This window comes from Anolis sagrei, chromosome 1, assembly GCF_037176765.1.
Source record: "Anolis sagrei isolate rAnoSag1 chromosome 1, rAnoSag1.mat, whole genome shotgun sequence".
NCBI lineage: Eukaryota > Metazoa > Chordata > Lepidosauria > Squamata > Dactyloidae > Anolis > Anolis sagrei.
This window is the reverse complement of record NC_090021.1, coordinates 307,950,597-307,978,344: the sequence shown is the minus strand read 5'-3', so window position 1 is coordinate 307,978,344 and position 27,748 is coordinate 307,950,597. Positions and strand designations below refer to the sequence as shown.

Genomic DNA, 27,748 nt, shown 5'->3' with positions numbered 1-27,748 from the left:
TCATGGAAATTCCACTAATTTAATTAGAGATTGAAATAATTCAACAGGCACAAACTGAGGGTTCTTCTACTTCAATGTTATCTTTGATAAATGGGGAATGAAAATAGGGTTCTCTCATGTCTTGTAAGTATTCAGTTCTTGTGGGTTTTTTCGGGCTATATGGCCATGTTCTAGAGGCATTTCTCCTGACGTTTCGCCTGCATCTATGGCAGGCATCCTCAGAGGGTGAGGTCTGGAGCTGGGAAAAAAGGGGGTTTATATATCTGTGGAAAGACCAGGGTGAGACAAAAGGCTACTGTAAGATGGGCTAGGTGTGAATCTTTTCAATTGACCACCTTGATTAGCATACAATGGGCTGACTGTGCCTGGAGCAAACTCTTAATGAAAGGTGATTAGATGTCCCTGCCTGTTTCTCTCTCTGTTGTTTTAATTTTAGAATTTTTTAAAACTGGTAGCCAAATTTTGTTCATTTTCATGGTTTCTTCCTTTCTGTTGAAATTGTCCACATGTTTGTGGATTTCAATGGCTTCTCTGTGTAGCCTGACATGGTGGTTGTGAGAGTGGTCCAGCATTTTTGTGTTCTCAAATAGAATGCTGTGTCCAGGTTGGTTCATCAGGTGCTCTGCTATGGCTGATTTCTCTGGTTGGAGTAGTCTGCAGTGCCTTTCATGTTCCTTGATGCGTGTCTGGGCGCTGCGTTTGGTGGTCCCTATGTAGACTTGTCCACAGCTGCATGGTACACGGTAGACTCCTGCAGAGGTAAGAGGATCCCTCTTGTCCTTTGCTGAACGTAGCATTTGTTGAATTTTCTTGGTGGGTTTGTAGATTGTTTGTATGTTGTGTTTCCTCATCAGCTTCCCTATGCGGTCAGTGGTTCCCTTGATGTATGGCAGGAACACTTTTCCTCTGGGTGGATCTTCATCTTTATTCTTGTGGCTTGTTCTTGGTCTTGCAGCTCTTCTGATGTCTGAGGTGGAGTATCCATTGGCCTGTAGAGCCCAGTTGAGGTGGTTCAGTTCACCTTGGAGGAGGTGGGGTTCACAGATTCTTTTTGCACGGTCTGCCAAGGCTTAGATGGTGCTTCTTTTTTGACTTGGGTGATGGTTGGAGTTTTTATGTAGATATCTGTCTGTGTGTGTGGGTTTTCTGTAGACGGTGTGACCCAATTGTTGATCTGGTTTGCGGATGACTAGGACATCTAGAAAAGGCAGTCTTCCTTCCTTTTCTATTTCCATAGTGAACTGGATGTTAGGGTGGATGCTGTTAAGATGTTCCAGGAACCTGTTGAGTTCTTCTTCTCCATGGCTCCAAATGGTGAAAGTGTCATGCAAAAAGAATCTGTGAACCCCACCTCCTCCAAGGTGAACTGAACCACCTCAACTGGGCTCTACAGGCCAATGGATACTCCACCTCAGACATCAGAAGAGCTGCAAGACCAAGAACAAGCCACAAGAATAAAGATGAAGATCCACCCAGAGGAATAGTGTTCCTGCCATACATCAAGGGAACCACTGACCGCATAGGGAAGCTGATGAGGAAACACAACATACAAACAATCTACAAACCCACCAAGAAAATTCAACAAATGCTACGTTCAGCAAAGGACAAGAGGGATCCTCTTACCTCTGCAGGAGTCTACCGTGTACCATGCAGCTGTGGACAAGTCTACATAGGGACCACCAAACGCAGCGCCCAGACACGCATCAAGGAACATGAAAGGCACTGCAGACTACTCCAACCAGAGAAATCAGCCATAGCAGAGCACCTGATGAACCAACCTGGACACAGCATTCTATTTGAGAACACAAAAATGCTGGACCACTCTCACAACCACCATGTCAGGCTACACAGAGAAGCCATTGAAATCCACAAACATGTGGACAATTTCAACAGAAAGGAAGAAACCATGAAAATGAACAAAATTTGGCTACCAGTTTTAAAAAATTCTAAAATTAAAACAACAGAGAGAGAAACAGGCAGGGACATCTAATCACCTTTCATTAAGAGTTTGCTCCAGGCACAGTCAGCCCATTGTATGCTAATCAAGGTGGTCAATTGAAAAGATTCACACCTAGCCCATCTTACAGTAGCCTTTTGTCTCACCCTGGTCTTTCCACAGATATATAAACCCCCTTTTTTCCCAGCTCCAGACCTCACCCTCTGAGGATGCCTGCCATAGATGCAGGCGAAACGTCAGGAGAAATGCCTCTAGAACATGGCCATATAGCCCGAAAAAACCCACAAGAACTGAGTGATTCCGGCCATGAAAGCCTTCGACAATACTTGTAAGTATTCCTTATTGGAAGATGAGCAGCAAGTGAGGATATATTTTTATCTCTGTAGGGAAGAGTTTCATGGGGAAGGACTTCATGGAGTGACATCAGCTAGACTATGACTGAGCTAGGTCCAGATACTCCATGTGCTAGATTGTCTTCTCCTGTTTTAAACTATTGTTGGTTGATTTTAATAGGCAGCTATTCCGGTCTCATTTAACAACTTTTATTTATTTTATTGGTGTTTTATTTGCTTTGTGTAACTTTTAAAATACAGATTTCATTAGATGTGTATGCTTTGAGAGCTTCTATTTAGTATTTCATCATATTTTCCTTCTTCATCTCATTTTATTATACTTTTTTCCTTTCCATGGCTGTTAGCATTCTTCAACCCTATTTGATAGAAAGGCACAATACAAATTTAACATCATCTATTTCTAGTCGGTATTTTTTTTGGAGAACTGCAGCATGGAGTAATCATGTGCTGATTTCTTTTCGATCATTTTTGATTATAGAAATTAATACTTTGAGAATCTTCAGTTCACATACTGCAGGGCATGCCAGAAGTGCTCTTATCCCTCACTTGATGAGGGGAAAAATACAGCAGAGGAAAAGGTTACCAGAGATCATGAAGAGTTATTGTCAGACATTAAACAGAACTCAATTTTTGTATATTCTTATTTATTTGGGGTGGGGCATGGGTACAGTAATCCTGTAAATAATGCTTCTCTGAAAGTGCTGGTGAAAGATATCAAGAATCCCATTACTACTGGAAAGGCTTACTAAACCATGGTCATTTAAATACCAGTATCTATTCAACTAACATTAGCAATGAATGCTTAAAAAAACTAAATGGGTTAGGTATAAGCTAATTTACATCTATGATCATATCAAATGATAAAGTTTTTATTGACTGTAAAATTTCCGGCTGTACTATATTAGGTTATAGATGCAAGAACTATATGCCTGAATGCCTACTAGGGATGTACAGTGTGCCTTTGGTATCAGCTTACATTTGGTTCTCACACCCCCTGTAGACACCAAAAACCTGTGGATGCCCAAGTCCCATTATATACAATGATGTAGTAAAAGGACAACCGCCTATATATAATGGTTAGAAACTCAAGTGAGAGCACTAGAAAGTCTGGAGATCTGTGAAATGGCAAAAAGGTATGCCTACACATCAGTGTAACTCTTGCCATACAGTCAAATCAATTGCTGTTTTGACTCCCCCCCCCCGCCATATATATATATATATATATATATATATATATATATATATACACATACATACACATACTTTGGTTGGGCTGAATCTGTGGGTGCAAAGAAGAACTGTACATCCTGCCTTAATTTGTCACTGTATATGATAACACTGTTCCTTCTGAGCTGGTATAAAACACCAGCAATGGACCCTGGGACTGAGTTTTGTGGGAAAACGCAGGATATAAATAAAGCTAATTGATTTTTAAAGGGGAAGACCCTTGTAACATGAGCTTAATATTTTTGTGTTGGGTGTTTAGAGGTTTATGTTTTTAACTGATTTAAATATTTTGATATTTTGGTTACCTTTTAATATTTGTATGCTGTGAATTTTTACCTATGCTCGTCTTAACTGTTGTAGGCCACCTTGAATACCAAACTGGGGAAAAGTGGGATATGAGATGTTGATGATGATAACAACAACTAATATTAGTTTCAACTCATAGGAAATTTGCACATTTTTGTGACAGCTATTTATGTGCAAGCGAACTGCTTATTCCATGGATGCCATCTATATGTTCTTGTGTGCATGCTCACTTTGTGAAAAGGAAAAGGCATTGGCTTTATAATTTTGCACATGATGTGGGGAAATGGCATCTGAGCCTCAAGGTGTAAGTGAAATATCTTAAAGAGGCAGAGAATCTGCAATGTGTTATCTCATAATGCGATGGTGGCTAGGCAGAGTTAGTAGCTTGGCAACTGCAATCATCCCTAATTGGTTTAGAAACAGAAAAAAATCTCCTTCACAGAGCAGGATGAATGTTAGTTAGCAAAGGTCCTAGTATGCTAGTTTCCACTGTGCTTGGTATTTTGTCTCCATGCAACAACATTGATCTCACACTTGAAGTCTGAAGAGGTATAGCTAAGTAAGTTCTGTTATGTGTTATTTTGGAATGTATATACAGTCAGCCCTTTGTATCCATGAGTTCTGTATCCACAGATTCAACCATTCATGGCATGAAAGGGTTTTTTTAAAAAAAAATTCAAAAGTACATCTTGATTTGCCATTTTATTTGGGGAACTCTATGTTACTATGGCATTGTATATAATGGAAAGTTGTTATCTACAAGGTTCCAGTAACCAAACTTAAGTAGATATCTTTGCCTTATAAGAAAATTAGAAAGATCTGTTATAATCTCCACTCATAACACTAATGCCTGTTGTCCTCTGTCCCTGCATTTTGCACAGGCATCTCTGACATGTCAGGAAGACTACATTTCCTTGGGACAGCACTTGTCACTGAAGACTGATTCTCACCCATTCCAAGAAAAATAATATACTTCATTAAACAAAATGGTCAATGAGGCAAAGAGAGGATTTCAGAAATTAACCATTCTGAAAATGTCAAAAAAATGAATAAGCAAGTTATATTTTAAAAATGCATTTTGAAGCTGACAGTCCTTTACTGGGCTGCTGAAAATATTTGAATGAAATGGGATCATTAGCCCATCCACTGAAAGTGAAATGAAATCTGCATCTGTATATGATCCAGGGGAAATAAATAAACATTGCCTTCAGTTTCAACCTTGCAGTTCTCTGTCACTTTGAGCAGAATTGAGTGTGACACTACTGCTTACACACAGATACACCAGATTTGCTGAAATGAAAAATTGTGTGTGTATTTTGGGAGGGGGTGGGTGGGTAGAGAATATTGTACTGTACTGGAAAACTGAGAAATGTTATGATTAGTGTCTATTTTAAAATATGGCAGGAAAATAATAAAAAAAAACATTAAAAGTTTACTTGTTCTCTAATATCTAAGATTAACTGTTCCAGACAATGGAGTTTTTTTTTTAAAAAAAAACAACTTCCTATCTGTGTTTGTAAAAGAACATATTAGATAGGAAATCTGGTATTTTAAAGTTTAATAAATTAGTCAAAACTAAAAAAAAATGCTTATAAATAGTCCTGGAACAATCTTCGATAGTAAAAAATAAAAATAAAATAAAACCAACAGCAGGGTACTAGATTGTCAATAGAACGTGAGCCTGAAATAACTCAACCACCTACTCCAGTATTAATATCATCCTTAACATTTGATAATTGGTGAAAGCCAGCAACAGCAAATCTAATTAAAGAGTTGCAAAGGTAATCAGGAATCTACATACCAATGAGTCTAATTTTAATGTGAGAAAGTTGTAGAAAATTCAGTGAAAAAAGCAACTTATTATCCTTACTTTGTTCCAACCTCTAAATGAAATCTAGCATTTACTTATTAAAGTGTGCAATAAATTACAGTCATATTCATTTGTTATCCCTTTAAAGTTCTTTCATATCTTGAAACATTGCTCACACCCATCGATACTTTAAAATTACGGTACTTGTTTGACCCAACTCTTGGTTACATGTGATCTATCTCAGGTACTGAAATTGTGGTATGTTGTAAAATGTAATTTTAGATAATACTAAAATTTAATTTAAAGACATGCCAAAGTTGAATATCTCTCTGAGAAGGCATCAGTGGAACAAGAAAGGTTAAGAACCCCTGACCTAAATCACAGCATCTTTCACAGTTATAAGTAAGATGACTGGATACTAGAGACTTGTGGGTTTATTTTGTTCCCTCTGCTTATACAAATGTTGTTCTTACTCCATAGCTGAAGTCTATAAAGGGTGTGGCCCAGTCACTGGAAGGCTTGTTAGCATTCAGAATGAGCATTCCTAAATGTCCAGAAACTCTCTTTCCAAGTGGGAAAAATGTATGTGGGTAGGACTGCATAGACAATTATGCATCCACTAATATTTTTTTCTTTAAATACTGAAGTGCTTATTATGCATTGCAATAAGTAAAAGTAAATCAGTCTTACAAACTGTCCTTTAAAACTATGTCCCACACGAATACAACTGCAGGTAAAATAATTATATGTATTATATTTAGAGGACTGAATCATTCAAGTGTATCTCAAATGGTGCCAAAATTTTTATAGATGCACCTTAGAACCTTCCAATCTAACATTTCGGAGAAGAAATGAGAACTTAATTGCTTATTTTGCTTAAGGACGGCTGACACTGGGAGGCTGTGGAAACGGAACCTAATTATGCAAGGAAATGCCCATGGGGAAAAAAAGATTTTCCTGGCCCCCCAACTGTGATTAATGTCCTTAGGCATGAGGATTATTACTCTCTATTAGCACAAGCATTCTCTGAAGGCACTATTTTTTCCAGCCTGTAAAGTTGCATAAAATGATTGGTATTAACATTTATTTGAGCAAACAAACAGACTATATTTTGCTTACTTTAACAAGTATGGGTTGGATACTTGGATTTTTTAAAGCAACTATAAAGTATTAATTTGAAAGAATATCACATTACAAGCTATTTGTATAACATTTACCAATCAATAAGGCCCCAAGTAGTTTACATACATACATATTATAAAGCTCATTAGTCATAGAGCACAGGGACTCAAGTGACTTGATATATTTCACCAGCTTTCAGAAGCAAGGTTATTTAAATTTATCTTACCTATTAAAAGTTCATATTTATATTTCATGAGAAAGAAAGGTTTCAATATTTCAATGCTGTCTGTTCAAGTGAGTGTATCTCCTGATGGAGCTGTCTGCTTAGAGAAGGAAGAATTGGAATTATGATAAGACAAACTAAAAAATTAGGTGGAAGGAAGAGGAGGGGCTCTTTAAAGGTGGCCTGGGTTAGTAGGTTGTTTCTTTTTCTGAAGTCCTCTCGGGGGAAAAGTGGAAAGAGACAAGGGCAGCAGCAGTGTAGACTCATAATGCAAACCAAAGCAAAGAAATAAGGAGATCTGAAAGAAGTACGTCTAGTTAAGTGTCAGGAGCAAAAAGTTAAAATAAGAAACACATAAAGAAAAAAGAGGAAGGGGGAGGAAGGTAGAAATAAAGACTAGTATTGGCTCAGTCCACTGGAAAGTTCTCTCACACAAATTGTCATAAAAATCACTTGCTGAAATGCTTTCTACTGCTAGAGATTTGCATTAGGAGAACATTCAAGTGGATTGGACCCCATACAGAATTAGAGTAATGACATCATGGAAATGGTTAAATCAATTAACAGGACATAAAGGAGAGAAAAGGGAGCAGATAAAGCGGCTGCAGAAAATAGTCTCCATTCCTACTGTAATTAAATGCAACAAGAATATTACTGATAAGATTGAAATGTAATTAAGGAAATAATAAAGAGAGAGAAAAGGAGTGGGAAAGAGCAAAGGAAAAGGGAGATGAAAGTAAAGTTAAGTCACAAAATCATATTGTTAAATCAAATTGGGGAGGGGAGAGAGAAAATTATTTAGTGGAGATGAAGATATTGCAGTGTGGCTAGGTTATAGTAAATTAATGAGCACTTGTTTTCCTTCCAGATACAGAACAAATTTAGGGTACAAATGCTTTGCTACTCCCACCCAAGGCCCTATTTATCTAAAAACTGCCCTCTAACGGCCCAGCTATCCCAGCTGTGATTCACTAGAGAGGAGCCTTCCCAGCCTTCCCTCTCTTTCCCCATTACCTGCCGTAAGTTGCGAGTCACTTTAACGTCGTGCCACTGGTTGTCATTAAATTTGCCACTGACTGGCTCCACAATGGCCTCAAAGGCTCCGGACCCCAGATTAATGATCAGCGAGACTGCGCCATCTTTCAGAGCCAAGTTGACGTAATCGGCCGACTTGCCCGTGTGCAGGATAAGCCCATTGCGCTGCCATGTCTTGAAAGAGAGAGTGATCTCATCACTGCTGCTTTGAATGGGGTTCTGGGAGAGGTCGTAGCACAGGTATTCAGAGCCACGGAAGGTGGCCACATTCTCTTCTCTCGCTACAGAAGGACAAAGAGAAAGACAGTAGGTTGGTCAGTGCTATCAAATGTAAAAATAGCATTTTTTCAAAAACTCTTCTGGCATTTAATGGCTGCCTTTGCAGCAGCCACATCTTTTGTAGATTGCCAGAAATGTGTATACAAAGGAATCCCTGAAAGGTCTCATTCTGCTAGATAGAATATGGCCATGGTGGTCCATGGTGGTCCATGCCTTATAGTTACATCTCAAATGGATTATTGTAACACATTCTGTGTGGGGCTGCCTTTGAAGATGGCTTGGAAATTACAACCAGTACAAAGATTGGTAGCCAAGCTAGACTGAGGCTAGCTATAGAAAGCACACCACACCCCTATTAAAGTAGCTCCATTGGCTGCCTATAACTTTCCAGTCCCAATTCAAAGTGAAGGTTATTACCCACAAAGCCCTAAGTGGTTCGGGTCCAGCCTATCTACGTGACTGCATCAGCCCTTATGAGCCTGCGCAGGCTCTAAGATCTGCCGGGGAAAGCTCTCCTTTCAGTCCCACCCCTGTTCCAAACATGGTTGAGGGTGAGGGCCTTCTCGGTTGTGGCCCTCTGGCTTTGAAACACCTTACCCAGGGAAATCAGGCAGATCCCCACACTTCAATCTTTTTGGAGGGTGCTGAAGACATGTTTTTTTAAAGTTGTTAAAACCTTTTACCTTAAAAAGATTGCCCTTATCTCTGATACTCTACAAGGAGGCTCCAAAGCCATCTGGTATTTTGAAGTCTTCCAAAGGACTTACAAGAATTACAGAGCAGGCTTAAAATAGAAATTCAAACCAAGCATAGCCAAATTTCACAGGAGGAAGCTCAGTTTGGAATATTACTTTTAAATGTAATTATTTGCTCTTTGCTCATTTTAAAAATGACTTGTTGATGTTATGCATTTTTTGCTACAGTGCCATACCAATTGGCATTGTATTATTGCATGACTAACATGTTACTTTTTCATCATCGCCACCATTATATTTCAAAATAAAAGCTTATCTCAAATCTTCTCAAATGCCTCTCTCATTGTGACTTTAGGAATAGCTAATAAACATTACTCCTTATACTGAAACAATTAATGCCAATGCCAGTAATTATATTGTGGGAGGTGAAGCAACTCAATTCTGCTTTCATTATGTCAAAAGTAATGCATTTACATAATATCAGCACTTGAAATACATTACTTCCTATTATGAGAATGAATTTAAACTGATTAAACAACTTATGAGGAAGGAATAATTGTTACTCCAGTAAGTGGTCATAAGTAGTATGTATATGTCGACCTCATGTATAAGTACCTCTTCACACATGCTGCCAGAATTGCCACGAATCATGGCAATTCCAGTAGTTCCTGTCCAGGGATGTGGGGATCCAGTCACCCCTTGCTCCTCATTGCCCGACTCACCCATGTCCCCATCCCATGGGGAAAAGTGTCCAGTGCCTGGCTTCCAAGTCAATACAGGAAGCCTCCTGTGTGGCTGCCACAGCTGCATGCACTGGCTCGCCTTCTCCTTTACAATGGAGCCCCATCTGAAGTCACAGTGTATCAAGGGATGTAAGCCATTGGGCTCCATCATAAAACAGAACATGCCCCTGATCTCACTCTCATCTGCTAAGGTTATAAGTCAAGAGCAGGGTTTGGGGCCAAAATTATGGATTTTGGTATTCCCCATGGATAAGTCGAGAATCATTCTGCAGAGAAGGGAAAGCCCCAATCCTGTTTCAGGAGGCTAACCAACCCTGGCTGCCACCATTTTCCCATCCGAACATTCAAAAAGGCCATAAGCAGGAGATAATAGAACAAGTTAGTGTTTTTTTCAGATTCTTGTGGGATGGACTAAGTTCTTGCCTTTTGCCACTTTACATACAAAAGAAGATGGTTCCCATTGTGTAAGAGCTAAGGTACAGTACTCACATGACATGTGGATAACTCAACACAGGTTTTTGGATTTCTAGACTATATCTAAGTATATGGGGAAATAATGCAAACCATGACATGAGGAGAAGGTGCAACTCAAAACAAGACGATGGTAAACTAGGCCACCAGTTGCTTCTTCCTGCACTAGACCAACGCACTGGACAAAACTAAAGCTACTCTTGCCTTTGTAGCAGGGATTTGTGAATTCCATACTTCCATATTAAAACATGTAGTTTCACCACTGTGAGCTCCTGATTCTGACTTACACTTGGCATTACCCTTTTTACACAATGTTTGCCATACAGTTAGGGCATGAATGAGCAGTGAATGAATAAAAAGTGAGAAATGCTATTCTGAACCTACTCTGGTAAATTCACCAGAGCAGTAAAATGCAGTTAATTCAGATCTTCTGATGCTAGCCCATGACTAGCAGGCATCTTAGTATTTTCTGAGTCACAGAATCTCTTAGCTCTTTCTCTCTGAAGAATAGCAGTTCTTCATTTAACCATCTAACAAAGTGTGCAAAGGCGGGAAATTTATCATGGGTTAGTTTTATTGTGAAGTCGGCATTGTCTATGGAATCGTCTAACAGATAACTTAATGTAACTAATTAACTGCTTTTGACAAATTGTTCTTTAGCCACTAGGGTTTTAAAAATTGACTAATAACAAAAGTCAATTATCTTGATAGAGTTCTCCTTGGTTTTAATCCATTAGTCAAGACAACTATGCTACATTATAGGATAAAGCTGAAAGAACGGAGTATGGAACCCAAGATATGATTTTCCCAGTAAAGGACTGTTTGGCAGTAGTTGTGGGTGCCAGCCACAGTAACCAAAGGATTTTACTAATTGCGGTGGATTTTCCTGAAGAGGAACCCATTCATCAGCCTCATAGACTGAATTCAGAGTAAATTGTACTTAGGTACTACTAAAATGTATGGAATAACTATTTATTTTAAGAGAACTAAACTTGCACTGAGCCTGAATAGAAAACTAGCTGTCTTCACAATGTTTCTGCACTTCCAGTGAATAGTGTGAGTTATGCTGGGTTAAGCTGCCTTTACTACACTTCAGGCAAAGTCACAGGATGCTCCAGAGTTTGCCTGAAACTTTGGAGTATCCATGATTTTGAGGCATTGTAGACAACTGGGTCAGATCCAACTCAGACTGGTCTGCTGTCCACATGGGGCAATGCTACCATCATTTCCCCCTATGATTGTCACTGCAGGAAAAAGGGAATGCATCTCATCTATGTCATCACAATCACTATTCCCATATAGCCATGGAGGTACGTGTGAGCTCTGGCTGTCATGGGCACACCATTCTAACATCCTCAGAGGTACCAGCATGATTAGGATGAGGGTGTGGAGATCTGCCCCCTCCTTCTTCATAGTCATGCGGACACTTCTGCTGATGGGAATGGCGTGTCCACAGTGGCCAAGAGCTAGTGCAGAACTGCAGCTGGCTGATAACAGTTATGGTGACACAGAAAGTGAGGTGATATCCATCATGACACCATGATTTCAGCCCAGATAAACCATGTGGATTCCAACCTGCCACTGCAGCTGGTTTAAGAGCATGTCTGTAGCCACCTCCTGGGCTGGCTTGGAGCATTTCTGCTCTGGACTGGCCCTGGCTTTACCAGTCAGTTTAGATTCACTTGAAATATTTATTTACCACATAATTATGTAGTAATCACATATTTGAAGAACACTGTATATTAATTACTCCATGGCACAAAATGGCCATGCTTATTCACATCATATTCTCTGAAAGAGTAGTGATGATTTATTCAATATTATTTTATCAGGGATAATTTTATATATAAACCATAAATATGCACTACATGCAAACTATATACAACATACAAATATTTGCAAACAATAAGTATGCGCACATGCTTTTTATGTAACTCAACACACTGTCCATTAGTACATGAGCTGCTATTAACGTGTTGTGGCTGTTTATTTTATTCATTGATATCTTGCCTTTCATCCAATAATAGGTCTAAAGGTGGCTAATATTTTTTTAAAAAACAATACATATAAAATTACAGCAATCTGAACCAGAAGAACAACTGACAACAATTCCGAGGCACTGCAAGCCAAGGACTTAATGGCTTTCCCCTTTTCCTCTCTGCTACATTAATTTCCTGGTCTAGTTGATTCTGATCCAAAAGAAGGAAATGTGTTACCATCAACTCAAACACATGCTCTATATACCTGCAGGTAGTTCTGATGAAAGAGCTTGAGTCTGAGGTCAGATGTCAAATGTAGTCATTATAACTGAGCCATTTCCCCACAACCAAAGTTTTTTGAAGCACTGCATATACATTTAAAGGGCTAGGAAGAGGACAAAGTGAATGTGTGCTCAGTAAGTTATATTAATACGCCTCACAACTTCAGCTATTTTAATTGTATTTAATTGTATTTAAGTGAATTGTTTGATGCAATTGTTCAAATGAATTTTAGGGTATGAAGCTGAATATTAATTCAGAAAAATAATTACACCACAGGTTTTTTAAATACATTATTTTGGATATTTCAGACATGTAATCAACGTCTGTAATTTTGATAAATACTTTAGAAACCTTTTTAAAAGCAACAAGGCTAAATATTTGCAGGACTATACTATACGAACCTATCCTGTCATCACCATGGTGAATGACTTACCCAGAGAGTGGGACAGGGGGACGGGATGTTCCTGTTAGTTCTATAGGATTATTCAGTGAGTTTCAAAACCAGAGGTGTCAAACTTGTTGTCCTTCACATGTGTGGGCTTCCAACTCCCAGAAGCCCTAGCTAGCTTGTACAATAGCCAGGAATTCTGGGAGCTGAATTCCAAAACACCTGAAGAGCCACAAGTTTGACACCACTGGGCTTAAAACCCTTCTTGGACAGGACACTTCTCTGGGATAGGACTTGGGGACACTCATCTTATTTATTTATTTATTTATTTATTTATTTATTTATACTACATTTATAGCCCACCCTTCTCACCCCAGTGGGGGACTCAGGGTGGCTTACAATCCATGGCATACAATGCCGCATTACACATATAATAATAAATATAGCATACGAATTTAAACAATTAACATATCAATTTAAACATACAATAATAAACATGAGATAATAATTCAAATATAAATACAATAACAAGCTTAGAGGTAATCCAAATAGAAATACAATAAAAAAAGCTTAAAAGTAAACATACAATAATTCAAATATAAATACAAAAAAGAGCTTAAAAACTCATCTATAGTGGTTCCATTCCTTCTTTGAGGGGAAAATTCAAACGTAATAATGGGATTCCAGGCTACACATGTTTTTGTCCCCCATGTTATTTAAGTGTCACTTGTATGCGGATGACTCCCAACTACAACTATAATTAAAACTCGTGCACCAGCTACGTTGGGATGTCAGATTTGGCCACAATAGTCCATGCTCTCATTACATCTCAAACAGACTACTGCATTGCACTTTACATGGGGTTGGAAGCTTCAGGTAGTCCAACAGGCAGCAGCCAGGTTTCTAACTGAAGTGACACACAGGGAGCATACAACCCCACTGCTGAGCCAGCTCCATTGGCTGCCAGTCTGCTACCAAGCGCAATTCAAAGTGCTGGCTTTAAACTATAAATGCCTAAACCAGGGGTCTTCAAACTAAGGCCCAAGAGCCGGATACGGCCCTCCAAGGTCATTTACCTGGCCCTCGTTCAGGGTCAACCTAAGTCTGAAACTACTTGAAAGCACACAACAACAAGAATCCTATCTCATCAGGCAAAAGCAGGCCCACTTCCCATTGAAATACTAATAAGTTTATATTTGTTAAAATTGTCATCATTTTAATTATTGTATTGTTTTTAAGTGTTTTTTGCACTACAAATATGTCCAGTCTGCATAGGAATTTGTTCATGCTTTTTTCTAATTATAATTTGGCCCTCTGATACATTTCTCAGTTTGAGGGACTGTGACCTGGCCCTCTGTTTAAAAAGTTTGAGAACCCCTGGCCTAAATGGTTCCAGTCCAGCTTACCTATCCAAACATATCTCACTTTATGAGCCAGATAGAGAATTAAGATCAATGGAGGGGGTCCTGCTCTTGGTGCTGCCACCTGGCAGCCATGACTGATGGGGAAGAGATACAGGGCCTTCTCAGTGGTGGCCCCTCAGCTGTGGAATTCCCTCCCAGTGAGATGAAATCGGCCCCCTCCCTCTAAATTATTGTCTGATAATAATGAATGAGGGTAAACGAACTAGTGAACTCACTCCTTGAGATTTGAATAAATATATGTCAAATCTGACTATGGTAACATGTGCCTTAATTATTACATCCTTATTGTATAACTGTATATATAGGGCTGATTTTAGAAACTTCTTTTTTAAGAATCCATAAATTATTTTACTTTTACCATAAGTTGAGGTTTAAAAATCTGAATGCAGAGAAAGTGAAACTAACAGACACCTTCATCCTGACTCCCAGATAATGGGTATTCTAAAGGAAGCCATGTGCTCTAGGCGGAAGAACTGGCTTCCAGTCTGACAAATAGAAGCATTTTTTCTGCACTGCTTGCTTATTTACAGAGTTATATTGTGGGATGACCACACTTCACAGTATGCAAAATATGGCAACACAACTGATAAAAACTGGCATTTTTTATCTCATTTTAACCTGCCTTCCAGTTTTACTTGTAGACACAGTGAGCTGATGATTTTTAGAAAGTTATCAATGACTTAGTAACCTTGTTATTGAAAGTAATAGCTAATTTCAGATTTAAAAGGTATAAAGTACATATCACAGCAGCAAGAGCTCAAAGTCACAAGTGATTTATTTGTGAGCACTGTTCTCTTTATTGCCCAACATAAAGGAAGACACAATCCATAGATCTTCCAGACAAGGATCAAAAACAAAAAGGCATCAAGAGACTAGTGCAGGAATGGCATTTTCTTTTTCTTCCTGTCAGTATTATCTTATATAGCACGTCTGCCTTAAAGGATCATATGTATGTTAGGAAGGGATTAAGCAATCCAATCTGGTTTACATTTTACATTATTTCTGAACCAACAATTTAATGGACAATACAGAACACAGTATAACTTAAAGAACAAGAGTAATAACATTAAGGAAGCTTTCGCCCCACCTGGCACCATTCAGATAAGTTAAATTACAACTTATATCCTCCATTAGAAAGCTTAGATAGTGGGTCTGCCACCCAAGGATGGTAGAGCTATAATCCAGCACATCTAAAGGCACTTGTTGGGAAATGCTGCACAAACACCTACAAAAGATAGCTCCAGATGTATACCTTAAATAGAGAGGGAGACATACATACATAAGAGATAGGGGCCTCATCTATATAGACCATTTAGGTTGGCATGTACTTGGATCATCCATGGAGCAGCTAAGCACCACATTGATCCTAAATTCAGGCTTTCTTCTGACTTAAGGACTCTCAAGACAGCTGGGCCAGGATAAATATATAAAGATACAAAGTTACACACATATACACATCTTCACATCTGGATAGAAAAAAAAACAGGTGACTGCTCTCACACATTAGCACACATGTACATGTATTGTGAGTGTAGATAGTACAGCACACACAAGCACATCAGCAATGTGCAATTCTTGTGAGACCCAACCAGTATTTGCCTGCTTCCCTGGGAGCTTGCCAAGCACGCCGTCTCCAAGGGCACCATGGCCATCACCAAGTAAACAAGCTACAATAGAGATCCAATACATTTCTCAAGCTATGATCTGAGAAAAAATCTTACAAGATGCTGACCCAGTCCAACAAAAGACTTAATCCTTCCTAATTAGAAACATATGAGTCATCAGCTTTAAATGAACACAACTAATGGTGTGATTAAAATTAGGTACTGCTTTATAAGATTTACAGTGACCCTAGTACTACCATTGCTAAATACATCCATTTTGGAAGAATACATCTCTTCAACAAAACTGACCCAGCTGTAAAGTTTGAGAAACGTGTTTGTTATAGCTTCAGTATGACTGTGCCATGAAAGCTGCCCGCATGTGGGCTTCCTATGAGAAAATGGAAATTCGCTTACACAAATGAAAAGGTTTGGTCTCAGTTATAAAAACTCAACCCAATAACTCTCTAAAATGGCCTCCATATGATGAATTTAGGAAGTTGGCAACCTAAATCATGTGTCATTATAGTCATTTTTGTATGTTTTTTTATTTACTGTCTTGCCCATAAAAGTGATTTTATGCAAAGTGGGAAGAGCACTAGTTCTTCCACTTATATTCAATTTCATTGCTCTCCTTATGAGATGATAAATCAATTTGAGCTATCTGGACTTTTTAAGGATTCCCAACTGTATAAATATGACCAGTAAAAGATACCTCTGAGTCATTTCATAACGAAAATATATCAGGCTGCCCTTTTTGTTCCAAGTCCCATTGTACTAGAAGTATCCACCTCTAGGAGTGCTGAAAAAGTATGAATACAAGTATATACTTGTCTTTCTTGTCAACCTTCATATAAAGTTTCCTTCTTGGTATATGTAACAACCTTTCTTACTTCATTGATTTTTGGACCTAGAGCATCAATATGAAGAGCTCTATTGTATTCTCTGTTGGATGAGATAAAATGACATTTTTGATTTTTACTAGTGAAAATTGAAATAAATGAAAATGCAAACGGTTCTTTAGCAAAGGTATAGGGGTATTTTTAAATGCAAATGTCCAACAGGACAATAATCACACCACACCTCTAAGGAAAGTTCAAAAATGAAAATGGTTATGTTTTTGTTTTGTTTTGCTTTTTGTCGTGTCAGGAGCAACTTGAGAAATTGGAAGTTGCTTCTGGTGTGAGATAATTGGCTGTCTGCAAGGACATTGCCCAGGGGACGCCTGGATGTTTTGATGTGTTACCATCCTTATGGGAGCTTCTCTCATATCCCCACATGGAGAGCTGGAGCTGATAGAGGGAGTTCATCCATGCTCTCCCCGTATTCAAACCTGCGATCTGTCAGGCTTGCCAGCACAGGGGCTTAACCCCCGTACTACTGGGGGCTCCAAATGGTTATGTTGACAGATAGAAACAAGTACCAGAAATATCATCTACATTAACTACAGTTCTTATGTAAAGCTAAAGCAGTGTTACTCAACCTTCCTAATGCCGTGACCCCTTAATACTGTTTCTCATGTTGTGGTGACCCCCAACCATAACATTATTTTTGTTGCTACTTCATAACTGTAATTTTGCTACTGTTATGAATTGTAATGTAAACATCTGATATGCAGGATGTATTTTCATTCACTGGACCAAATTTTCACAAATACCTGGTACCCGCAAATTTGATTACTGGTGGGATTGGGGGATTGCCTTTTTTTCATTTTGGAATTGTAGTTGCTGGGATTTATATTTCACCTACAATCAAAAAGCACTCTGAATTTCACCAGTGATGGAAGTGTACTCCCATGACCAACACTGGAAGGGTTTGGTGGGCCCTGACTTTGAGTTTTTGGAGTTGTAGTTCACCTACATCCAGAGAGCACTGTGGTCTCAAACAATGATGGATCTGGACCAAACTTGGCACAAATACTCAATATGCCCAAATGTGAACACTGGTGGAATTTGGGGAAAATAGACCTTGACATTTGGGAGTTGTAATTGCTGGGATTTTTAGTTCACCTACAATCAAATAGCATTCTGAACCAACAAGAGAACTGGGCTAAACTTCCCACACAGAACCTCCATGACTAACAGAAAATACCGTGTTTTCTGATGGCTTTTGCCGACCCCTCTGACACCCTCTTGTGATGCCACCTGGAGTTCTGACCCCCGGGTTGAGAAAAACCAAGCTAAAGGATCTGAATTGACAATCAAGCTTCATCTAGTGCAAGTACTTTGTATTATAAGAGGAATAACTCAAAATATGAGCTGAAAACCTACACTGGGGTTGTACAGTATATCTTTTGGATGTTAAGAGTCAACCACTGCTTGTGCTATACAATCCCAGTGTTAAATTGCAATGTTACAAAACCTAATGAACAACTGAATGAACAAATAACCAAATGGTCATCCATGTGTCAATTCCCATTTTATGTCATTATTATTTATGTGTAGGGAAATCCATGCAATGGCTGCAAACTGCTTCTATTTTTATTGCTCAGATTATGTTGTTACACCATTCCATATTAATAGCAAGAATTGAGGTTTCACAATTAGCTTATTTCAAGCTTTGTTTATTGTTATTGTAGTAGTAGCTGTTTTTAATGGGTTGCATGAGGTGTCATTATCTGAAGTGGATGTAGCATAGATGTACCTTAAATAAATAATATGGTTACTGCCATGACGGTAACCACATTATTGAATATTGTTCCCAACAATTGCATGTGTGTGTTAATAACATCTATGGACATGTGTACCCAAAGCACAGCACTGAGCATATTATATGTGTTAATATTCCTGCATGTCCTCCCTTCATAAAATGAGGCATTGTTCCTGCTGTACATTTGTGTTTTTTTCCCCCCTCTGCAACAGAAGAGAAGTCATGTTGACCAGGAAAAAGCTTAATGACTTTAAATCCAATCTCAAGAACATTTTATCAGCGATGGACAGTCCTGTCCCTGAAAGTTGACCTTTACCACTGCCTGCAATCAGAACAACAACAAGACAACAGAAATATTCAATTCAAAAAATTAAGCCCAGTCTAGGCAGGCAGACTGGACCTGTCATGAGATATTCCCTGGAGGGTGGAATTAGGCAATTTATTTCATATGGGGAAGCATGCCAGACCACAGACAATAATTTTAACTCCATGGCTTTATCCATCTACAGTATGGAGTCAAACTGCTGAACAAGGCTATGATATATATTTTGTTGAAATTAACTGCCTAATACTCTCAATAAATTTATGGCTTTGAATTGCACCTGAAGTGCCGTTTTGGATTTTTAAAAGTAGCAGAAAAATAGGGCTGGCAGAAAAACTCCCCCAGAACTGAAAAATGAAACACATTCCATGCATAGACAAAATTATCCTCTCAATTCCTGCAATTCCTTCTTAAAGGTGTAAACAGTAGCGCAAGGAAACATTTGTTATGAAGACAGAGGAAAGAGCACTGCACGGATAGTTGAGATACAATCAGATCCAATTTCCAAAGCTCCTTACTGCTGTGAAATAAGTTTCCTGTGGTGCTTCGTAGCTTGTTCTTCTCAATCATATACCTCCAGAGAAATGGGATTGGGAGGAGGGGTAATGAAATGGAAAGAAATCCCAAATCAAAGGAATGGAATCTCTTCACCTGTCTTTTAGTAAAGGAGAAATTTAATTGGGTTGCTGTGAGTTTTCCGAGCTATATGGCCATGTTCCTGAAGTATTCTCCCCTGACGTTTCAGACAAGAATCAATCAGGATCAGCTAACACCTCCCAACAAAGGATCCGATACGATTTAAAGGACCAGGCTGTGGCACAGCTAGTTAATAGTCAGCTGCATTAAATCACTCCTAACCGAGAGGTCATGAGTTCAAAGCCAGCCCAGGTCAGAGTGAGCTCCCGGTCATTAATAGTCTGGCTTGCTGCTGACCTATGCAGCCCGAAAGACAGTTGCATCTGTCATGAGGGAAATTTAGGTACCGCTTTATGCGGGGACGCTAATTTAACTAATTTACAACACCATAAAACCTTCTGGCAGCGTGCATAAGAATGAGGAAGAACTCCATCAAGGATGTGAAGTCACAAGTGGACAGTAAAGTGACAGCTCCCCCTGTGGCTGGAATCAAGCATACCCTCATGTAGCCAGAAAGCTGGAATGTTAAATTGCCTCTGTGTCTGTCTACATATGTTGTATGTATTATGGCATTGAATCTTTGCCATATATACGTGCATTGTAATCCGCCCTTTGTCCCCTGAGAGGTGAGAAGGGCGGAATATAAATACTTTAAATAAATACATAAATATCACTATAAGCTTACTATTTATTGACTCTATAGACACCTTTCAGAATGAAGAGAACATTATTAAAATCCTGTTTTCTTGATACTGATGGGGGTCACACAGGGGAAAAAGAAAACCAATATCTTGGGCCCAATAAAAATTATCTTGATCTCTGAGGATGCAAGTTTGGAGCAACTGTATGAACAATTTGGAAATACTCTCCATAGGGGTGAGTACTCTGTAACCTATGGAGCAGGTGTGGCACCAAGGTCCGTTCCATGGATATTGGGGAAGGAGCCAAGGGTCCCTTGCATTGCCCCTTGGGTATTTTCACAATATCTTAGACAGGGGTCATGCTGACCCAAAGACTTTGGGGCTTGTAGTCCCAAAAGTGTAATTGTTCCAAGTTTTCTCCATGCTCACCTCAATAAAGGTTTGTCAGAAGTTGACAAATATAGTTTAAAACCAGATGTGAACCAAATAGCCTGCTTTAAGTCTTGTTTTAGCCATTGCTAAACAAATGACTTTAAAAAAATACATGAACTAAAATATGTTCTGACATAGCTTATCATGAAAAATAACTGAACTAAATCTGCAATTTGCACCACCCCAGATGAGCACATAATATTAGCGGACATTATGTAAAGTGGGTTTAGAGTATGCATAGCAAAGCAGCTAAGGTGTGAAAATGGCAATCCATCCATCTCTGTATAGTGTCAATTATTTTTTAAAGGAAATAGACAGGAATGAGAAATTTAGATTTGCTTCTTTTGGGGAGGATTTTAATTTGCAGTAAACACTGCAATTTCCTCCTGCTTTTTCAACCATGGGAGGTGAGGGGGTGTTCCAGACCCCTCACCTTTTTTGTGAACTAGTCCTCCGATACACCCAATTTGAGGAACCAAAGTAATGTACTCCCCAATTCGAACTAACACCTTGTTTATCACAGTACTTCTGTTGGACTTTAAATAGCAGTAGATGTAGATTTGTTTCACATATACAAATGCGCACACGCATACACAATTCAGAATCTTTTGTAAATGTAAGCTGCTGCCTCTACAAAATTAATCCACAAAGCTAAATGTGTGGGTTTTAACAGTTATTTTCCTTGCTGTCACATCTGCTCTCCTGAGCTGTTTAGCATCCATAGCGATCGAGACATACCTCTGATAAAGGACTGCTTGTTTGCAGACTGCTCCATATTGATGTGTTTACAATGAAACAGAAGCATAGATGGAGGGGGAATAGGAAATGAGGGCTGGCATAAAGAGCTATTTTTTCCTAACACATATAATATCTGAGCAGTTTCGAATTACCCAAACAGTACTTCAAAGACAGCAATTGCCCTTTTATTCTTGTTCTTTTCTTGCTCTTCCTCGCAGGAATAAATGTTTCTAATGTTGATAATTAAATGGCCACACAAGAAAAGTAACCTGAAATAGATAGAACATAACGTCTCTGTTTTCCAAATCCAGTCGCCCTTAGCATGCTGTAGATACCTGGTTACTGTAGTTTTAGAATGGGATACCAAAAGACATATGGAATCCATTCCAATCCAGTTAGCATTCACCAGCTGATCAGTCTTCTGTGTAAGGAAGATCAGAAATTTGTTTTATACTAATTAAAAATTAGTGGGAATGAGAGAATGCCTTTCTCTGGAGTCGCCCCCCACCTCTAGAACTCCCTCCCTAAAAAAATAAAGCTGGCTCCCTCCCTCTCTCCTTTAAAAAAGAGCTGAAGACCTACTTCTGCTCCCTAGCATATGGAGAGGAAGAGGATTAGATGGCTGCGAGATCATTGCCGGGTCTCTTATTGAAACTATTTTGTATTTACGCTTCCCTGGTCTACACAGCCCCAATGACCACATAACCAACCCATACTGTTTTGTGAACCCTTGCTGGCTGTTGTACATGTTGTGCATGTTTTATTTAGATTTATTTTATTATAGAATTTTGTTTGACTATATTTAGTTTAATTTATTGGTGTCAAATGTAATTTATTGATGCTAGATTCTTTAATTTGATGTTAGGTTTTAATGCTACTTTTATATGTGAGGTTTTTCTGTGATTTTATGTTAAGATCATGTGTTTTATGTAGGCATTGAATGTTTGCCATTGTTATGTTGGAATCCGCCCTGAGTCCCCTTGGGGAGATAGGGTGGAATACAAAAAAGTTTTATAATTTATTATTATTATTATTAAAAATCATGTGTTCATTTATCTGTCTAAGATTACAGGTTTGAGGGGACATCTGCCCATCAGAAAATACTCTTAGTGCCCAGGAATCTCTCAAATTCTATTAATGTGCAAGGTTGGACACTTCCAGCAGAACCTCCTGTCCCTGCAAAGGAGCAAGGCACCTGCAAGCTTAATCTTCAATAGCATGTGATCTGACTATGACAAAGGAGGAAGTCTCACTTTTGGCCCACTATTGTTCTGGCGAGTTCAGAAGCAAAAGTGTACCCTAAAATATGTGCTGGTCTAATGGCACACCCTTGTTTATCAGAGAAGTAATGAAGCTCTAAGGCCATGGTGGTACATGCCTTAGTTACATTCTGTCTGGATTACTGTAATGTGCTCTACGTGGGGCTGCCTCTGAAGAGTGCTCAGAAACTTCAGCTGGTCCAAAGAGCTGCAACCAGGTTGCTCACTGGGGCTGGCTACCGTGAGTTTACAACCCCCCTGTTGCAGCAGCTCCACTGGCTGCCAGTCTATTTCCAGGGACAATTCAGGGTGCCGATTTTGACCTTTAAAGCCCTAGATGGTTCAGGTCCAGTCTATTTGATTGACCGCATCCCTTTGTATGAACCTGCTCAGGCCCTGTGATATTCAGGAGAGGTTCTTCTCTTGGTCCCACCTCCATCTCAAGCTCGGTTGGTGGGAATGAGAGAGCAGGCCTTCTCAGTGGCTGCCCCTCAACTCTGGAACTCCCTGTCTAGGGAAGCCAGGCCCTTCTGCTGTCCTTCCAGCAGCAAGCTAAAACCTTCTTATTTGAACAGGCATTTAAAGATGTGGTTTTATTGTTTTAACTTAAATTGTTTTAAATATTAATAATGTTTAATACTGTTTTAATATTTGTATATTGGATATTTTAAATTGTATTGTAATATTTTTAATTGTGAGCTGCTTTGAGTCTCCATATGGGAAAAGAAGGCAGGATATTATTATTATTAATAATAATAATAATAATAATAATAATACCAGAGCACCACAGTTTCATCTTTCTATTATTACTATTACTATGTCATATTGAAAAGAGCTTGTTTTCTACTAATCTAGAGACTAGGGACCACATCACATTTGTCACCAGAATCACCATGGATCATGGGGAACCTGTCGGTACCCGGTGTTGGGAACCCATAATCTGACTTTCCCCTACTCCCATCCTATGGGGGAAAGCGCCCACCACCTGCCTTCCCCACATTATTGCTAATGCAACACAGGAGGCTTCCCATGTTGCTGCCACTATGGCATACACGAGTTCATCTTCTTTTGCATCTCAGAGCCTCGCCAGAAGTAGCTCTGTGTTGTGGGATGTGAGCCAGTGAGCTCCATGGGGCAAATGGAGAGGAACTGGCATGTGCTCCTGTTTTTTCTCAATGTGATTAGGTCATAGGACACAGAGTGGTGGATTCAACTTGCAGGAAAAGCAGCTCCACCTGAATACTAAGAAGAACTTCCTGATTTCAAGACCTGTTGGTCAATGAAAATACTGTATAGGACTGTGATCGAGACTCCTTCTCTGGAAATTTTTAAGCAGAGGTTTTAAGACCATCTGTTGTGATTACTCTTATTGTTTGTTCCTTCATGTCAGGTAGTTGGACTGGATAGCCCTAGTGGTATTATCAACCCTATGATTATATGATATCCAAAACAACCTCAATCAGGCTGGACAAGCAGGTTGAGCAGTGTTTTAATAAAATCTGTTCTGAATATCCAACACAAAGGAAACAACCCACCCAGACTCTGTCTTTTCAATGACCCGGAATTGGAGAGGGAGATCCTATAAACAAAAAAACCTCCTTCCACAACATCCAAAGCTATGCTTGATCCTGAACTAAATAACCAGAGACAACCTCTTGAGTGATCAATTTTAACCAGCTGACCAACCAAGATCTTAAAATCATATTCTCTCTATTCTTCTACTTAAGCTGGTGAAAACATGTTGTGTATGGCCAATGCTGCATACATACTGGTAGAAAAACTAACATGAACACTGTTAGGCATAATCTAAATAAAAACACATCTAAAACAGAAACTTCATCCAAAACCACTTCTACTATGTGTATAAAAGTTCTATTTGAAATGTTATCTTTTAGGTTTTCTTTCCCTCACAAAAACCAACCTGGCTCACAAATATTACTGTGAAACAGTTTGCTGAGCTACCAGAGTGCATACATTTAGAATTCATTCAGAGATAAAGATGGGGTCCAAACAGGATATAGAAATTATTAGGTTGACTAAACACATTTCCTCACTCTCTGTGCCAACTCCATTTCACTCTATTCCATCAACATCAACTTAATAAATATTAAAGCATAACAGCTTGCACCTCTGCAGTGTGCAGTATATATTCACAATAATTACAGTGTCATTTTCTGGATATGTATGTGTATACAGTATACAGTATATGTTTGTGGTAGGAAAGAGATTCTTTTCTTGCATTCTCAATTTACAACAAATGGGAAAAAACTTGTCAGCAATTTTTCTTCTGTCAACAGCTGGGAGATGGTTTTCTGCAGTTTGCTGCAATTTGGTTCAATTATGTGTATTAATCATAGCCTACAAGGACTCTCCTTTCTTTCTGACTCTCTTTTATGGCCATGCTATTTCTTCTCTCCCAGAGGGTGGGAGCACATACTGTCATCTCCACCTCCTCCTTTCCCTGGTTAAGGCACTGACCATTAAACGGTAAGGAGGTTCTAGCACTTCTCAGGACAAAAGCAAGCACTATTGCTCCATTGAACCAAGAATCGGGAGAAGAATATCATATGGTTCTATTGTTGGCTTGCATTCTATATCATATTCTATTGAAGTGATGAGGCAAAAAGGAAGAAGAGAGGAAATATTTTTTTCTATCTTGGGCAATTTATTTATCTTTTAAAATATTTATTTATTGTTGTGTAAATTAAAAAACAAAAAAGAGAAGAAAAAGAAAAAACAAAGAAAAGAAACATACATAAGAAAGAAAAGAAAATATTAACAAGACATTATACAGTCATCTAATGCAAATCATATATGAAATATTAATGACTGTACAATTATTAGTTCTTATCAAACCCCTAACCCAATTACCCCACACCCATGAACCCATTACCCGAGACCACTGATACCACTCAATGTAGATCTCATATCTAACAAGCATCTACTCTTATCTCATCTCATCTTATCTTATCTTAATGAAATCCCTTTGTCTTTCTTTCCTCACATCCAAATGCCAGCCTCTATGTATTTACAAATTCTTCATTATTTCCTCCTCTAATACCATTAGTTAGCTTGGCCATTTGGATAGACTCTATTGCTTTCTCAATCCAATCTTTAATAGTTAACTCTATTCCCCTCCATCCAAGAATTTGCTATTGTTAGTCTTACCGCAGCAAAGCTGTATTAACAAATTTCTCTGTCTCCTACACTAATAGTCTATTTGAATAATCCTAAAAGGTGCATTTCCAGGTTTTTCTTAACATTTTGGGGTGATCATATTATTTGTTTCTATAAACACCTTTTTCCAAAAATGTACTATATTGTAGGACCACCAAACATGACAAAGAGCCTTTCAGCATTCGGCACCTCCTTCATTCCCCTCAACAAGTTATATAGCTTCTGTAAAACATTTTATACATGTTTTCTCTAATTGAAGCAGCTATCAAAAATTTAAGCCCCCTTTCAAGAGATGTTCCCAATTTTCCAAATCAACATTTCTCCCTAAATCTTTAGCCCACGAAAGTATCCCAGCTTTTATTCAATTCTCCTCTAAGTTATATTCTGAAATATATTTGTATAGTCTAGAGATGAGGCCTTTCTTACCCTTTTAAAAAATGTTATCTAATTCTGATTTTCTAATTGAAAATTGTACCCTCCCACCAATTCACTTATCATACAGCTGTTTTCAAAAACTAAAAAGTATTTTAGTTATTTTGATAAACTCTAACATTTATCTTATATACTCATGTATGTCTAGAAATCTTGTTCAAAAATTCAACCCAAAAAACCTGGAATACGGCAACTTATCCACAGTTCAAATTGAGTAAAGCACCATAACCATCCTTGTCTGTAAGTAGAGTAGTAAAGGGAACCATCCTTGTCTGTAAGTAGAGTAGTAAAGGGAACTTAAAACCATCAGAACCTAAAAGAGGTACTGACACTTTCTACTCTCTTCACTGAGATGCCACTTCTGGCCATTTTAGATACCTGGGTAGAGAAATGGCTGCAGCCACTGGGGCACCGGGTCCTCTGAGGCAGCAATGGCCCTTTACCATTAATATGACAGCCATCTTGTAATAATTAAAGGGTTGACACATAGGTGAAAGTATATTTTCTTTTCCTGAGGTCCAATAGGTCAAATTACAGAAAATGAGCTTTTCATCTACGTATTAAAAAGAATTTCCTGGTGGCATAAGCAATTGAGCAACAGAGCAGACTACCTGGGATTTTTCTTGCACTAGTAAGATAGTGGATTAAATGATGTTTATGATTATATCACTTCTGTGAAGCTCGGGTGACATGGTGTAAGGGGAATCAACCAAGAGCTAGGTCAGAGCAGACCTGATAAACAGATTTCCAGTGTGATATAGAGCTAAATTGCCAAACATTAGAGGAAAGAGATATCTTTGACTGTTTACCCCAATGCCTATTCAAACACAAGGCTAGTGAAGGTCAGAAAAAGGTTTGAGGGGCAAAATGTGCAAGGTGAGAAAGGGATAATAACGCTGAAGGAGGAGAAGGAGAGAAGTGGAAGCTCTTGAATATAAAACTGGGGTGAAGGCATACAGAACTAAGGTGGATGAAAAGCAGTAAACAAAAGGCTGTGTGTGTGAGAGAGAAATCGAGGATGGTACAGTAACAAATCCTCACAGCATGACAGGTGTCTACTGAAGCATTTCATTTCCCAGCAGCATAATGGTGTGTTATTGCCCATTATCTGTTCTGTCAGTGCCGGAGTCAATATTAAATGAGGGACAGCCACATTTAGCTGCCTTTCGCCCGCCATCTTCCTGTTGCCATAGAGACCCAGGTGCCCTTTCGACATTTTCCCACCTGCCCGAGTGCCACTTATCCAGAAAATGGATCCAGCTTGGCGGGAAGACCATCAAAATGATGTCTGCAGGCAGGGGCAAGCCATGGGTCTTTCTCATGTAATCTGCAAACCTAGTACATTGCTGATTCCAGTGAAGAGATCTACAATATCAGACCCTCCTCCTCATTTCTCATTTTAGGTTCTTACAATGAAAACTAGAAAGAGGCTTCTAGGGTGTGTAAAGGAGGGCATTTCGGCAGGTGTTCCTTGTTACCTGCTTGCCAGACAAGCAACGCAAGCTGAAATTCCCTCTTTTACAACATCATTTAGGATACAACAATCCTCTCTAGTTTTTATTCTGGC

At 38.9% G+C, this 27,748-nt stretch overlaps 1 protein-coding gene across 47 annotated transcripts in view; it reads right to left on the bottom strand.

Annotated features, from left to right (window-relative positions):
* Positions 1 to 27,748, bottom strand: part of NRXN3 (neurexin 3) — a 1,474,105-nt gene that overhangs the window by 1,074,968 nt on the left and 371,389 nt on the right. For all 47 annotated transcript variants that reach the window (XM_067462930.1, XM_067462932.1, XM_067462927.1 and 44 more), the window contains one exon: positions 8,013 to 8,314. In XM_067462930.1, the coding sequence (XP_067319031.1) occupies positions 8,013 to 8,314 (302 nt within the window). The remainder of the gene's footprint in view (positions 1 to 8,012; positions 8,315 to 27,748) is intronic.